The 16,040-nt window shown below is 47.6% G+C and overlaps 2 protein-coding genes across 2 annotated transcripts; both read left to right on the plus strand.

Annotated features, from left to right (window-relative positions):
* The first annotated feature begins 9 nt into the window (after positions 1 to 9).
* Positions 10 to 7,106, plus strand: LGALS4 (galectin 4). The gene is made up of 10 exons (XM_043995551.1): positions 10 to 217; positions 394 to 482; positions 1,147 to 1,351; positions 3,316 to 3,450; positions 4,587 to 4,613; positions 4,740 to 4,784; positions 5,026 to 5,055; positions 5,491 to 5,579; positions 6,014 to 6,179; positions 6,443 to 7,106. The coding sequence occupies exons 1-10, from the start codon at positions 173 to 175 to the stop codon at positions 6,587 to 6,589; spliced, it is 978 nt and encodes a 325-aa protein (XP_043851486.1). The 5' UTR covers positions 10 to 172; the 3' UTR covers positions 6,590 to 7,106.
* A 6,226-nt stretch (positions 7,107 to 13,332) lies between these two features.
* On the plus strand, positions 13,333 to 14,895 carry LGALS7 (galectin 7). Its single transcript, XM_043997396.1, has 4 exons — positions 13,333 to 13,407; positions 13,694 to 13,782; positions 13,922 to 14,123; positions 14,661 to 14,895. Exons 1-4 carry the CDS (start codon positions 13,396 to 13,398, stop codon positions 14,772 to 14,774), a joined length of 417 nt encoding a protein of 138 aa, XP_043853331.1. The 5' UTR covers positions 13,333 to 13,395; the 3' UTR covers positions 14,775 to 14,895.
* The last annotated feature ends 1,145 nt before the right edge of the window (positions 14,896 to 16,040 follow it).

Here is a 16,040-nt window from a genome sequence, read left to right on the forward strand (position 1 = left end):
GGTAAGGAAGGGGGGGCCATCCTCCACAAGCTCCTGCCACCACACCCAGGACTACCCCTTTCCTGCCTTCCTGGGCTATAAAAGGCAGCCGTGCTGGTACGCTCCCCACCCCACTCCTGACACCCACTCTCGCTCCTTTGCTGCCCGGCGCCCTTTCTCGAGTTATACCAACATGGCCTTCATGCCTGTTCCTGGCTATCTGCCCCACTTTAACCCGGTGAGTGACCAGCCAGCCAGCCCCGGCTCATGGGCTCACATGCCCAGGGCTGATCTCTCCCACATCTGATCGCTCATCCCCATGATGACCTCAGGTGGTGAGGAGAGCAGGCCCAGGACAGCCCGGCCCTCCCTCCCTCCTCCTTCACTAACCCCTTCCACCCTCTCCCCACTCAGACTCTCCCCTACAATAGAGAGATCCCAGGGGGGCTGCGGACAGGAATGTCGGTCTACATCCAAGGAGTGGCCAATGAACACATGAAAAGGTGAGGGCTGATGGGAAAAGGGATGGAGGGGATGGGAGAGGGCTCGGGTCTCTCGACAGAGGTTCTCATCTTTAGCCTATCACTTAAATTACCGGTGTGACCTTGAAGTCTACTCCGAAGACTCAGTTTCATAATCTGTGCAAAGAGAAAGTCGGGCTAGATGGACCGAGCATTTATTGTTTTTGTTTTGTTTTGTTTTGTTTTGTTTGTTTGCTTTTTTTGCGGGACAATGAGGGTTAAGTGACTTGCCCAGGCTCACACAGCTAAGTAAACGTCAAGTGTCTGAGGCTGCATTTGAACTCAGGTCCTCCTGAATCCAGGACCGGCGCTTTATCCACTGCACTCTAGCTGCCCCGGAACGAGCATTTATTAAGTGCCTACTGTCTGCCTGCCACTGTCGGCCACGTCTATCTTAGATGGTCCCTAAGGTCGCAGCAGTCTCTGATCCGATGGCTCAGACCCGGGGGAGGGAGAAAAGCGAGGACTAGGACAGAGCCCCCGCGGCTCACATTGGGAGGCTGCGGGAAGGGCCTAGACTTTCCTGGAGGAGGGGGTCAGCGGGGAGGGAGGCTCAGCAGCTGCCGGAGCGGAGTGGGCGGATGTGTGTGTGAGGCGGGGCCGGCCGGTCTGAGCCTCTGTCTTTCCCGTTGCCTCTCCCTGCCAGGTTCTGTGTCAACTTTGCGGTGGGGTCTCGGTCCGGGGGCGACATCGCCTTCCACTTCAACCCACGCTTCGACGGGTGGGACAAGGTGGTTTTCAACTCGATGCAGAATGGGAGCTGGGGGCATGAGGAGAAGAAGAGAAGCATGCCCTTCCGGAAGGGGGCCGCCTTTGAGCTGGTCTTCATGGTCATGAATGAGCACTATAAGGTCCGCGAGGTCGACTGGCGTGGGCGTGGGAGGGCCGTGTTCTTCCGCAGCAACCTCGTCCCTTCCCCTCTGCTTAGGAGAAAGTACCGATAGCATCAGCCAAAGGCAGGGCCGCAGCCATCCCTCTGGTGGGCTCCGCAGCCCAATCTCAGCCTTAGAAGCCAGTCAGTCAGTCCACAAGCATTTATTAAGCGCCTAAGGGAGCCAAGGGTTTCAGAAAGCAACAGGCTGTCTCAGTAGAGTAGTGAGTTCCCCGGCACTTCAGGTCTTCAAAATGTTGTCTTGGCTGGGTTGACTTAGAGGGAAGAACTGAACTAGAGGGCTTTGAGACCCTTTTCTTGGCCGAGGTTGAGCGACCCTGTGACACACCCAAATAATTCTTCCTTTTTATCTATCGAGTTCCTGCCGGTCCTTAAAGCTGGACTCAATCTCTTCTCTTAGGGTTGGGAATGTCCCTAGGACACATCATGGAATGACTGAATGATTGATTGAATGAATCAATGACCGAGTTAATGAAAAAGCATTTATTTGCTATTGCCAGGAACCCTGGCTTTGGAATGGAAAGACGTGAGTTCGAATGTGGCTTCTTACCTATGCGCCCATTCACCTTTCCTAGTCTCAGTTTCTTTAGCTGTCAACCTCAGATCCGAACCCCCTATCTCCCCTAACACTACACACTCTGTTCATACCTCCTGTCTCGTTTTATAGTCACTTGCATTTACATAATATATTGCTACTAGCCATTAGACTCCATGAAATTGGAAAACTAGGGCGTGCCTAAATTTGATATCTCGCCCTACCTAAGAGCAGGAGCAGCCAGGTGGTGCTAGAGAGCTGGCCCTGGAGTAAGATGAACCTGAGTTCGAATCTGTTTCAGATACTAGGTGTGTGATCGCCTCCCCCCCTCCCCCGTTTGCCTCAGTTTCCTCATCTGTAAAAATAAACTGGAGAAGGAAATAATAAACCACTCCAGTATCTCTGCTGTTAAAATCCCCAATGGAGTCAGGAAAAGTCTGACACGGCTGAACAACAACCTACCTAGAGCAAAGAGCTCCACATACAGTGGACCCGTAATAAACTCTTCTTTAGTCAGTCAATAAATATTTATTAAGTGCCCACTATGTGTGAGAAACTATGCTAAGTCCTGGGGATTCAAAAGAAAGGCGGGGCAGCTAGGTGGCACAGTAGCACCGGCCCTGGAGTCAGGAGGACCTGAGTTCAAATCCAGCCTCAAATACTTGACACTTACTAGCTGTGTGACCCTGGGCAAGTCACTTAACCCCAATTGCCTCACCCCCCCAAAAAAGGCAAAAGATAGTCTCTGCCCTCAAGGAGCTCACAGATAAAAAGGGGGCAATGACGTATAAACCACTGTGGACAAACGATATATAGACATAGACGGGATAAATTGGGGGTGATCAACAGAGCGACAGTACTCACATTAAGAGGGATCGGGGAAGATGTCCTGTTTCTGAATGAATTAATATGATATAAAATTCCTATACACACATAATTACCCAGACCTGAGAATTTAACAGGGTAGAGAACTCCCCGATGAGGTTTATTGCTGCAGGTCAGCACCCTCTCTGCAACCTGGAGTCTTGGGGAGTCTCCTGGCAGACACTTTTTAATTGAAGTGGCAGCTAGTAGGGGGTCAAGATTTGTTTGCTTTTTTTTTTTGTGAGGCAATTGGGGTTAAGTGACTTGCCCAGGGTCACACAGCTAATAAGTGTCTGAGGCCAGATTTGAACCCAGGTCTTCCTGGGTACTACACCATGCTGCCTCTGACACATTCTGAATAAGAAGTGCCCTCAAGAGATACACTTGGGTGTTATGGGAAGTCCCAGGAAGGGAAATGGTCATTCCCACAGAGGGGACTCCCCCGGGGGATGCTTGTTGAATACTGTGGCTTTGAGTTAGGTCATGCTATGGACATTCTGCACTTCCCCTCTCCCCCTCCTCAGGTGGTGGTAAATGGTAGCCCCTTCTATGAATATGGACATCGGATCCCGCTACAGATGGTCACCCATCTGCAAGTGGATGGAGATTTGGAGCTTCGGTCCATCAACTTCCTTGGAGGTGGCCCTCCCCCAGGCCAGGTAGAGCATCTCTGGAGGGGAATGAATGGGCCAAGTGAGCCAGGGATAGACTGGGTGGGGCAGGGGTGGGGACGCCATGTCTCATCCTGCCCTCCTGGTGTGCTATGTAAGTTCTGGGGCCACACTGGGGAAGACGAGCATGGGAGGAGGAGGCTCCCAAAAGCTCCCTTCCTGACTGTAATCTAAGACAATGGAGCTAGAAGAAATCTTTGACCATCAGCTCCTCTCTCCACCTCCCACCACAGACTTCCCTCTTCTCCAGTTTTACAGAGGAGGGGGAACTAGCGTCCCCAAGGTCACATGGCTAAAGAGCAAGCAAGAGAAAGAGAATTTATAAACTCATATATAATTCATAGAAAAGAATTCATAATTCATAAGGCACAATTCAAGCCCAGGCAGGCCCTTCAATCTAGAAATCCAGTTCACTAAATTATCATGTGGTTTCTTGCCCACCTTTGGGCAAGAAGATGAACAACGTTTGCTGATGCTGTTTACTGAAAATGGCTGAATCGGGAGCCAAGGGACCAGGTTCTAATCCCAGATCTGCCCCAGACTCCCTGTGGGACCTCAGGCGAGTCGCTGGGTCTGCCTCGGTTTACCCTTCTATGAATAAGGAGGATGGGTGAAATGATTTAGAAACCTCCTTTCTGCTCTGTCATCCCAGAATTTTTCTGATTTTGAGTCTGTTTCTGCAGAAACAGGGACAGGGAATTTGGGGACAAGGTTGGTCTTAGAAATGAGACCGAGGCCACCCCTCCTAACAGAGATGGGGTGGGGCTTCCTTTCTCTCATCCATGAATGTACTGGGTAACCCAGGACTTCCATAAGGAACTTTTCCCATTGTAGGACTCCATCCTCTTGACTCATGGTTGTTCAAAGGATGAAGGATGCCAACCCTCCATCCCTTTTTTTTTTTTTTGTGGGGCAATAGGGGTTAAGTGACTTGCCCAGGGTCACACAGCTAGTAAGTGTCAAGTGTCTGAGGCCGGATTTGAACTCAGGTACTCCTGAATCCAGGGCCAGTGCTTTATCCACTGCGCCACCTAGCTGCCCCCCTCCATCCCTTTTTACTTAGAGCTTTGGGGTCCCCTTTGCTCCACCCCAGCCAGACACTTTATGCCTTTCTGTCCTTACAGATTCCTATGCCAATCCCAGCATACCCAGTAAGTACCCACTAAGGGAGGGAGGTCAGGGCATGGAACTGGGAAGTGAATCAGGGAGGGAAGTACAAGATGGCGGGAAAGCAAGAGGTCTCTTTCCTTACCTTTCTCCATTCCCTAATCCATCAGGGCCCAGGACACATTCATCATGCAAAGCCACCCTGTGAATTGCCGGTGAGTAGGGTGTGGCTGGAGGAAGGGCTGGATCTAAAGGTATTGGAGTAGAATCAATCAGTAGAGTGTCTGAACCCTGCAGAAGATCCAGATTTGAATCCTGCTTCTGACACTGACCACTGACACCATATTTGACCATGAACAAATCACTTTGACTCTCTGGGAACCAACTGTCCTTCAGATGCTCAATCCTGTAATTCCATGGGTCCCCTAATCTCCTGTTCCCTTTCTCCCTTTGCAGAACATGGAAGGGCCACCAGTCTTCAATCCGGTACAGTGCTCATATGGTGGGAGAACTGGGCTCATGGGGAAAGATGGAGTGGGGTCCCAGAGAGGTAGAATTAGAAAGGAAGGGGGAGGCCATCAGGACTTTGGAGAACAGGGGCTTGGAAACTAGAATCTGGGAGAAGTTCATTGGGGTTGGCGGGGAAAGAGGGGCAGATCTATTTCTGTGGAAATCCAGGTGATTCCCCCCTGCCATCCCTGCCTGATGTAATGGAGCCAGAGGACCTGGGTTCAAATCCTAGGCCCCCTACTTCCTACCCATGTGACATGGTGTGAGTCATCCTCTCTGGGATTTGGTTTCCTTGTCTACATGTGATGGGGGACTGGCACACAGTCATTCTATATATAAAAGGAGAGCGTTGAGCTAAATGCCCTCCAAAGTCCTGCCCAGATCTCCATTCTATGCCCCTTTGATCAACAGCCCGTGCCATTCTGCGGGCGGATCCAGGGTGGCCTCACACACCGAAAAACCATCGTGATAAAGGGACTGGTATCCCAACAGGCCAACAGGTAAGGGACCTAGCTGTGTAGCCCATCAACTCCCACCCTTTCTGGGGCCCCTCAATGAAATAAATCCTGGGGACCCAGAAGCTCTAAGCCCCTCCCTTTCCCAGGGTGTAAGATATCTGATGGTCCCCCCCTCCACCAGCCTTTGCCCCCTTGAAAGCCCTAGTCCAAGTTCCTATTCAGGGACCATCCCTACCCCAGGGACCTAAAAGTGGGTCCCAGCCCTAAAATTCTTCCTGAGGAGCCATGGCTACAACATCTACCCAACTCTCATCAGCCATTAAGAGAGCAGATATCAACCCCCCCCCCCCACTAATTTTCCTCTCCCCCAGGAGTTCAGATATTCAGCTTTCTACCTACAGCAGTTACTCTTTCTCTGTACACACACATTCCTACACTTCTGGGGTCTGACTCTCCTCCACCTTTCTTTCCCCCAGTATCACCATCAACTTTAAGGTGGGTGATTCAGGGGACCTGGCCCTGCACATTAACCCCCGGATATCTAAAGGTGAAGTGGTCCGCAACAGCTTTATGGGTAACACGTGGGGGGCCGAGGAGAAGAACTTGCCCTTCAACCCATTCACTCGGGGCGAGTACTTTGATGTAAGTCTGGGGACTCGGGGGACACTCCCTTGCTTCTGTCTCCCTTGTTTCTCCCCCACCTTAATTTTTTTTTTTTTTTTTGGTGAGGCAATTGGGGTTAAGTGACTTGCCCAGGGTCACATAGCTTGTAAATATTAAGTGTCTGAGATCGGATTTGAACTCAGGTCCTCCTGAATCCAGGGCTGGTGCTCTATCCACTGTGCCACCTAGCTGCCCTTCCCCCACCTTAATTCTTACACTGTTTCTTTCCTACCTCCCTCCAGCTGTCCATCCGCTGTGGTCAGGACCGCTTCAAAGTCTTTGCCAATGGCCAGCACCTCTTCGATTTCCCCCACCGACTTTCTGCCTTCCACAAGGTGGACACAGTGGAGATCCAGGGAGACTTGTCCCTGTCCTACGTTCAGATCTGAACCCACAGCAAGGAGATGGCCTGGCCCAGACAAGCTTGGCTCTCAGTGTATGCATGTCTTTGTGTCTGGGAGAGCATTGGTCACTTTCCTTTTCATTTGCTTCTTTGTGTATTCATTTGGTCTCTTGTTCACTGGCTCCTAGATATCCATTTAGGATCACAAATATGTATTAAGTACCTGCTGTGAACCGGGCGCCTTCCTAAGTCTGAGGAATACAAAGACACAAATGCCCTCATTTGTACACAGATAAGTAAATTCAAAGTAATTTAGGGCCTAAGGAAGAACACTCATGACCAAGTATTCAGAAAAGAGCACGGTGCCTGGTACACAGTAGGCACTTAATAAATGTTGATTTATAGGAATGTCTATTATATGCAAGGTACTTTATGAATATTATCTATTTGATCCTCCTGACAACCACGGGAGGTAACTGCTATTATAATTGAGGAAAGTGAGGCAAATAGAGGTTAAATGGCTTACCCACAGTCACATCACCAATAAGTGAATAAATGTCTGAGGATGGTCTTTGTGACTCCAGAGTAACTGTCTCTCTAGTTATCACTTAATTACCTCTTATAGGAAGCCTAGAAATTGCCCCTTCCTCCTGCATATTTCATTCATATTCCCATTGTGATTTCCTTAACTTGTGGGAAATCCCCTCACCAGTTCAGATTGTGTGAATAGAAACATGATGTCTAGAAGGAGTGAGGTGATAGCCCTGCTATACTCTGAGATTCTGGTTACAACATTTTAGTGTGACACTTGTCTACCCCATGAGTACCTAACAATAGCGGCATTTGGAATACTTCCAGCATCTTTTAGTGCTAATAGTGCAAATTAACTCATGCTCTGCCTTCCTTAAGCATACAGAAAGGCAGTATGCCACTGTATTAATTGTCCAGCAAGGGAGTACAACATCTGAGTTGGCCACCAGGTGGTGTTCTTCTTGAGCCATTAGCCCAGGAACCATCTCACTTTCTCTCTGGTGCATAGATTGCTCCCAAACAGTCTCTTAGCCATGAGAGAGTATTATACCTGTAGACTCCTAGACTACTCCCCAACCCACCCCTTACCCCAATCTCCAAGCCTCTGCAGATGTGTTGGCTAGCTTCAGAATTTAATCTAAGGGGGTGAAGTATAATAATAACAACTAACATTTCTGTAGAGTTTTACGGTCTACAAAGCATTTTACAAATATCTCATTTTATCTTCCCAATGACCTGGGTAGGTGCTATTTTTATCCCATTTTACAGATGGGAAAATGGCAGTAGATGGTGATTAAGTGATTTGCCCAAGGTTCACACAGTTAGTAAATGTTTGAAGTCAGGTTTGATCTCAGGTTTGATCTTCCTGACCACAGGAATAGAGCTCTATGCACTGTGCCTATTGCCAAGTCCACACCGCTCACTAGGCTTTCCACTCTATCGTCATACTTCTCCGGCCCCCAATACTCACACTCACACTCTCACACATACTCACACATACACTCACAACACGTGCACACACACACACACACACACACACACACACACATATTCACTAGACTCAGATATCCACTATACCAAAGTATGTTTATCAAACATAGCAAAAAATGGGAGAAAAAAGTATATGCTTTGAAATGGATCCATCCCACTAGAGGATCAAAATCTAGGGCTGTTAAGGGACATAAAAGGTCATCTAGCCTAGCTCCTTCATCTCAGAGATTAGTTAAATGAGGCTTGACATCTCCCCAAGCCTTCCCCTTCTCTTCTCAGTTCTGCCCAGGGGGTGGTCAAGGAATTCCCTACCAATGAGCATCCATAAGCTTGTGTGAAAAGGGAATAGGGGAAAAGTGTGTGTCCAGGATCCCACCTCCAGATCACAGATAATACCAAAGGAGGAGAGATAAAAGAAAGTCTTCCTCTCCGGGTCATCAGCTTGGCAAGAGTCATCACAATTGCCAACTGGGATCAATGGCAATTGATTGATGACAATCAATCAATTGATCCCAATACTTGGGATTAATCTGGACCCGTTCTGTAGCACAAGTCTCTAGCAATCTCAATTGGAGTCTATGGCTACAGCAGTGGCAGCAGCAACAGCTGCCCCATCACTCACAGAAGCTGGACAACCTCAATCTCAAAGCCAGCTGTGGATGATTTATACACAATCAGCAAGTCCAGCCCCAGTGGCAACCAGTGATCAGTGCCATTCCCCCTACCTTCCACATAGCAGTCAAGAAGCATCAAAATCAAAATCAATAAGAGGGAAACAACAACAACAAGAACAACAAGTATAATAATGCTAAGCTAGCATTTATATAATGTTTTAAAATTTATAATACGCTTTACAAATATGCTCTCATTTTATCCTCATATCAACCCTGGGAAGGAAGAAGCATTTTTACAGATGAAATTTATAGAGGTTAAGTGACTTGTGCAGAGTAACATAGTAAGTGTAGGTGTTATTTTTATCCCCTTTTATAGAAGAGAAAACTGAGACTAAGTGACTTGTCCAGGGTCACACAGTTGGTAAGTGTCTGAGACCTGCTACTGAGTCACCAAAAAATCAGCCAATCTTCACCTGCAGAATACAAAATGCATGCCTCTTCATTCTGTCTTGAGCTTTTTTGCCCTAGAACATGTTCAAGGCAGTCTGGCAGATTCCCTGGGTCTCATAGATTCTGTCTCAGGGTAGACAAGAACAAAAATGAAACAGTCCCTGACCTCAAGGAGTTTATACTGTATTGAAGGGGGAAAAAATGTGTCCATAGGAAGGCTGGATTTGAACTCAGGTCTTCCTGACTCTAGGACCGGTAATCTGTGCACTAGAGTGCCACCTAGCTGCCCCCATTTGATCATTATTATCAAGTGAGGCATAAAAAAGGGAGCTCTACACACACCAAAGGAGTTCACCACTGTCATGGAAGACATCTAGTATAGAATCAGAGTCAAAGAGGGATTAACTACCAATGGGGTAGTCTTCCAGATACTCCTGTATGTAGTTGATTTGGGGTTGATTGCACCAAGCCCTAGAACACTGCATAACCTCTCAAATGAGATCCATAATCACTCAAAAGAGTTTTGTCTAACTATCCACACAGGACAAACTAAGTGGATGAAGAGTGCCTGTTGTTCAGATTATGATATTCAGATTGTAGAATTAGAATAAGAAGGGACTTTGGAGGTCTTCCAGCTCAATCCCTTCATTTTAGAGATAAGAAAACAATGTTTAGAGAGGTAAAGACCACACAGATAAATAGCAGGTGGATGGACAACTACAGTTTGGAAACATCAAATGTACAAAGAAATTGGGCATCAAATTGAACTGGAAGAGAACAGGTTTAATCGAAACTGAGCAGGGAAATTGCTCAGATTATTCCAACACACATACTACAAATTAAATATATTGATCATATGTTGGTTCTTAAAGTTAGAAAATAGAAAACGTTTCTATAGATTAGTGACACTTGTGAGGACCAAGTCTTTCTCAGGTTCTTGACCAATTTTCACAATGTTGTCTCATGTACTCTTTTCTAATCTTGTTTGTATTGCTATTTTTTGTCTTTAAATCACTTTCATAGGGGCAGCTAGGTGGCACAGTGGATAGAGCACTGGCCCAGGATTCAGGAAGACCTGAGTTCAAATCCAGTCTCAGACACTTGACACTTACTAGCTGTGTGACCCTGGGCAAGTCACTTAACCCCAATTGCCTCACCAAAAAAAAATTCACTTTCATTTATGAATATATTAATCCCTCTTCCATACCTAGGGAGTCATTCAGAATAACAAAGATCTTAAAAGAGAGAGGAAAACAGTTGTTCAGTAAAGCCAGTCACCAATTGTGCCTCCAGTAATGTCAAACAATCGATCAATCAATAAGCATTTAGTAAGCACCAAGATATACACTGGATAAATTGGAGGTCCATTTCTAAGAGAAGGACCCTAGGGAGAGCAGGAAATGATTTTTGCAGAAGCTGGGATTCTAGATGGAATTTGAAGCAAGTCAGGGAAGTCAGGAGTCAGAGATGAGAAGGGAAAGAGTTCCAAGAATGGGGGCTAGCCAGTGAAAACACACTGGAGCTGGGAGATGTAGTGTTGTGTGTGAAGAACAATAAGGAAGCCAGTGTCACTGGTTTACAGAGTGTGTGAAGGGAAATAAGATGTAAGAACACTGGAAAGATAGGATGGGAGCAGGTTATGAAGGATTTAAAAAACCAAACAGAAAATGCAGAGCAATCTTAAGAGTTTACCTGCCAAGACATACACAGGAGCTATATGAACATAATTACAAAATACTCTTTACACAAATAAAGATCTAAATTTGTTAGATTTTAATTGTTCATAGGTAGGAATAGACAATATAATGAAATGAAAATAATATTTAAATTAATTTACTTCTTCAATGCCATAGCAATCAAACTGCCAAATAATTTTTATAGAGTGAGAAAAAAAATAACTAAATTCATCTGGAGAAAGAAAAAGTCAAGAATCTCAAGGGCATCAAGGAAAAACAAATGAGAAGGAAGGGGAAGTAGCAGTATCAGATCTCAAACTATACTGTAATCATTAAAACAATTTTGTACTGGGTAAGAGATAGAGAGGTGCAACAGTGTTTTATCAACCCAAAGATCTCAACATTTGGGACAAGAATTTGTTATGTAACAAAAACTTCAGAAAACTCAAAAGAAGTCTGGAGGAAACTAGGCTTAGACCAACATCTCACACAATATACCAAGAGAAACTCCAATATACATAATTTAGAAATAAAGGGTGCTATTATTAAAAAGTTAGAGGAACATGGAAGAAAACACCTGTCAGATCTACAGATAGAGGAAGAATTCATGCCCAAACAAGAAGAGATAGAGAGGTTCACAGGAGATAAAATGGCCAACTTTGATTGCATAAATTTAGAAAGTTTGTGCACAAGCAAAACCAATTCACCTATAATTAGAAGAGAACCAGGAAGATGGGACATGCTTGCGTCATAAGAAATAATGAAGGAGATGATTTCAGAGAAACCTTGGAAAATTTGTATGAACTGATGCAGAGTGAACAGAAGCAGAACAATTCCTAAAACAAAAATAACACTGTTAAAAAGAACCCAAACTTTGAAGACTTAAGAAGTATGAATAATCCAATGGTCCAGAGGACCCCTAATGAAGCATGTTTCCCACGTTCTGACAGAGAGGTAGAGAACACAGGATAAAAGATGAGACATACATTTTGAGAAATGGCTTGTGTGGGAATTTGCTTTGCTTTGCTTGACTATGCATTTTTATTACAAGGCTGTTTTTCCCCTCTTCTTTTTCAATGGTTGAGGGAGAGGAAGGAGAGAAGATCAATTACTATTGGTTTAAAAATAAGATTTGAAGAATGATTTAAAAAAGGAAACGTATAATTGAAAAGATAAGACTAGTTATATGGATAACTGATATTTGGCCCAAACGCAAATGCTGTCTGTGAGTGCCCAAAGAGGCTGAGAAGGTCCCAGGAAAATCAACTTATGGGAGGGCATGGACAAGAGTGACACAGGATGGGCAGAGGATGGATGTGTCTTAATCTGCACCATTTCAGGGATGAGATCACAGAGCTATTGGTGTGTCTTGGAATATGCCCAGTTTACTAATCAAGTGAATTAAATCCAATGGACTTTTTTTTTTTTGAGAGGCAATGGGGGTTAAGTGACTTGCCCAGGGTCACACAGCTAGTAAGTGTTAAGTGTCTGAGGCCAAATTTGAACTCAGGTCCTCCTGAATCCAGGGCCAGTGCTTTATCCACTGCACCACCTAGCTGCCCCCACAATGGACTTTTGAATGGAAGGATTAGTGCAAAAGAAATTCTCTTCCTGCTTGGCTCCTGAGCACAGAACCAGGAGCTAAAGGGGTTAACTGGAAAGAGGAGGACACCAGCTCTATGGAGAGGCCCCTCGGGTGTGGCTGGGGAATGGTGGGTTCTAGGTTTCCCCTTCCTTGGAGGTCTTTAATAGGAGGCTGGTTATCAGAGAGGAGATACCCCCTGAGGTCCTTTCCAGATCTGAGTTTCTGCCTTTAGTTACTCTCCTTCTACCCCCATCCTTCTCCAATTAAGTCGGAAGATCTCTAAGCACTTAAGACACCAGATGGAACTGGGATGAATTCTAGAAAGAACAGAGGTCAAGATCCCTACGCAATCTCAAACTGTCTTCAATGAACGCATCCCTGCTTTCCTTTGGTATCCTAACTTCCAGTGACTAAAGGGTCTCTGAGGGTTCAGAGACTGGGATGAGTGAGCAGGGACAGGGTACCAGGAGCCAGACCAGGCACTTGTCTCTGTCTTTCCTCTCCCAGCACCCTGGGGCTCCGCGTCAGCTGGTAGACATGTGTGGATGGATGGATGTGAGTGCGTGTGAATTGCCTTCGCCTCCCCAACCTTTCCCTGTCTATCTATTTCTGGGGAGTCTCAAAGCACCTTCTAGCTCCTTCCTTTGGGGTCTAGGATGTTTGTGGTTCCCTACCCCAATCTCCTACTGAAATGTGTACTTGTTAGGGGAAGCTATGATACCCAATGGGAAATAGGATTCTGGGGACTGGCTGCACCCTCCTATTCTGTAGACCTAGCTATGCTTGAGCATCTTCCAGGCAGGGTGGGGTTGGGGAGCTGTTATCTGGGGGATCGCTCCCTGTCTATTCCCCCCTCCTTCCCTGGGCTGTGAGTCATTGAGCCCCCTGGGGCGGGCGGGGGTGGGTGAGTCAGGGCCCTCCCCATCCCCTCCCCCCATAGTTTATAAGACTTGTCCCAGCTGGCATCCACCTCCCATCACCATATAACATCTGTGCAGACTAGACCATGGCGAGCTACGTGAGTGTCTGTCCTGGGAAAAGATGGATGGAAGGGGGGAAGCCACTGCTCTCAGCTCTGTCCATCTGTATGTTTGCCCTGTCCCCCTCAACCTGGACTCTACTCTAGTTACCCATTCTCCTTGGCGGCTTTGTCTCCCGCCCAGACATCTTTCCCCAGTGCTTCTCAGTGTCTCTTTCTATCTCTGTGTTTCCGTGGGTTTCCATATGTCCTTGCCAGGGATCTCTTGCTGTTTCTAGCTTGAAGCCCAGTCTCTGGCTCACCTCTCACTATCTGTGTCCCGCAGACTGTGCCTCACAGGGCCGTACTCAAAGAGGAGCTCCAGCCTGGCTCCGTGATCCGAGTTAGGGGGACTGTGCCAGCCAAAGCAAGTCGGTGAGTCTGCTGTCCCTAGCCTAGTGTCTGGGGGTCCTGGCCTCCCCCCTGCCATATGCATCCCTGATCTCCTAAAGCCCATGACCCACATGGCCTACCCCGCCCTGCTGCTGGCACTGACTCTGCTCCCTGGTTCCAGCTTCCACGTGAACCTTCTGTGCTCAGAGGGTTCTGAGGCAGAAACAGCTCTCCACTGCAACCCACGCCTGGACTCGAGGGAGATGGTGTTCAACACCTTCCAGAAAGGAGCCTGGGGTAAGGAGGAGCGAAGCTCCATCGTTCCCTTCCAGGCCGGCCAGCCTTTCGACCTGCTCATCATCGTTACAGACAACTCCTACAAGGTACAGGCTGAGGCAGAGCAGGGCTGGGCGTGGGGCTTCTTCCCTCTGGGGGTTCAGGCCTGGCATTAGAGACTGGCAGAAATCAGAGGGAGCCTCCTAGGTCCTAGGGGCAGAGCCTGGAAGTGGTGAGGGGAGGGTGCCCCTCTGAGGTAGGCGGGAGGCATGAAAAGGTTCTCTGTGTGTGTGTGTCTTTGTATGTGTATGTGCCTGTGTATGTCTCTGTGTGTGTGTCTGTGTGTGTGTGTCTGTGTATGTGTCTATATGTCTGTGTGTGTGTGTGTGTGTGTGTGTGTGTGTGTGTGTGTGTGTTGTGACCAAAGGACTTCTGGATGCTGGGTAGGAGAAGGGAGGAGGGAGCCAGGAAGGGTCTGATGTCGGTAGCAGATGCCACTTTCCCCTGATGGGTCTCAGCTTGGACCAGACTAGGTCTCAGGGGCTGGGGTCTCAGGACAGAAGGTGCCAGGGAGGGTCGGGCAGGGCTTCCTGGCTCCGGGGCCCAGCTGAAGTCCAGTCTCTGCCTCTGTCTCCACTCTTCAGGCCGTGTCGGGAGACACCGTGTTCCACCGCTTTGTGCACCGTATGCCTCTGCAGCTGGTCCGGGTCCTGGAGGTTGGGGGCGATGTGCAGCTAGAGAGCGTGTCCATCCTTTGAACATGGGGATGTTGGGGCCCATGGGGCAGGGCCAGGGGCTGGACAGGGACTGGGGTTTTTACTTGTCATGTGGGGGCCAGGTTGGGAGGGGGAGGTCTCGCAACCTAATAAAGTCTTTGCCCCCTCCCACCTCTGTTCATGTGTCTTGTGTCTTTCCACTGAGGGATGGGGGGATCCATGTGCCCCTTTTTCCAGGCCTCTCTCTCTCTTCCCAGAGCAGCCTGGGTGGGTCTCTTCCCCCACTTCACTCCTGCCCAGACACTCCCTTTCCGCCCCCTGGAGAAAGATGCTAATAAAAACTGGGCAAGAGAGGGAGGAAACACAGACTGTGAACAGCTGGGGATTCCAGAATAAAAAGGAGGCCTTTCTCTGGCTCTGTGAAGTCCCCAAGCCCTTAGATACAATCTCATAGACTCCTCACAACGATCTGTTGAGGTAGACACTCTTATTAGCCACATTTTATTTTCTTTTTTCTTTTTTGGCAGGGCAATGAGGGTTAAATGACTTGCCCAGGGTCACACAGCTAGTAAGTGTCAAGTGTCTGAGGTCAGATTTGAACTCAGGTCCTCCCGAATCCAGGGCCAGTGCCTTATCCACTGCACCACCTAGCTTCCCCCTAGCCACATTTTACCAACAAGGAAACTGAGGATGAGTGACTTTCCCAGTTATACAACTAGCAGGTGTTGGAGGGAGAGTCAAACCGAGGTCTAAGTCCTGCGTGACTGTTCTCCCCACCCCCTCAAGCCCTCCCCTTATTTCCTTTTTTTTAGTGAGGCAATTGGGGTTAAGTGACTTGCCCAGGGTCACACAGCTAGTAAGTGTCAAGTGTCTGAGGCCAGATTTGAACTCAGGTCCTCCTGACTCCAGGGCTAGTGCTCTATCCACTGCACCACCTAGCTGCCCTTCTTCCTTCACTTCCATGTCCCTCTTTCTCAACAAAGGGCTGAGGATTCACATTTGAGCTGTAAGGGACCTCAAGAGGGACTCTAGTCCAACTTCTTTGTTTTACAGATAAAGAAACAGGTCCCAGCAGGTCAAATAACTAACTTGCCCAAGGTCACAAGAATAGAAAAAGCTTGTTGTTGTTCAGTCCTTTCAGTCATGTCTGACTCTCTGGGACCCCTTGGGGGTTTTCTTGGCAAAGATACTGGAGTGGTTTGATATTTCCTCTCCAGCACATTTTACAGCTGAGGAAACTGATGCAAAGAGGGTTCTGTGACTTGCCCAGGGTCACACAGCTAGGAAGTGTCTGAAGCTTAATTTGAA

Source organism: Dromiciops gliroides, chromosome 3 (genome assembly GCF_019393635.1).
Source record: "Dromiciops gliroides isolate mDroGli1 chromosome 3, mDroGli1.pri, whole genome shotgun sequence".
In the NCBI taxonomy this organism is placed as follows: Eukaryota; Metazoa; Chordata; class Mammalia; order Microbiotheria; family Microbiotheriidae; genus Dromiciops; species Dromiciops gliroides.

What these genes read in the sequence shown, in the direction of transcription:
- LGALS4 (XM_043995551.1), top strand. Translation starts at nt 173, where the DNA reads ATGGCCTTCATGCCTGTTCCTGGCTATCTGCCCCACTTTAACCCG. An exon ending in GTGGCCCTCCCCCAGGCCAG is followed by an intron (nt 3,451 to 4,586) that starts GTAGAGCATCTC and finishes CTGTCCTTACAG; the next exon opens with ATTCCTATGCCAATCCCAGC. An exon ending in TGCCAATCCCAGCATACCCA is followed by an intron (nt 4,614 to 4,739) that starts GTAAGTACCCAC and finishes CTAATCCATCAG; the next exon opens with GGCCCAGGACACATTCATCA.
- LGALS7 (XM_043997396.1), top strand. An exon ending in GTGCCAGCCAAAGCAAGTCG is followed by an intron (nt 13,783 to 13,921) that starts GTGAGTCTGCTG and finishes CCCTGGTTCCAG; the next exon opens with CTTCCACGTGAACCTTCTGT. An exon ending in TTACAGACAACTCCTACAAG is followed by an intron (nt 14,124 to 14,660) that starts GTACAGGCTGAG and finishes TCCACTCTTCAG; the next exon opens with GCCGTGTCGGGAGACACCGT.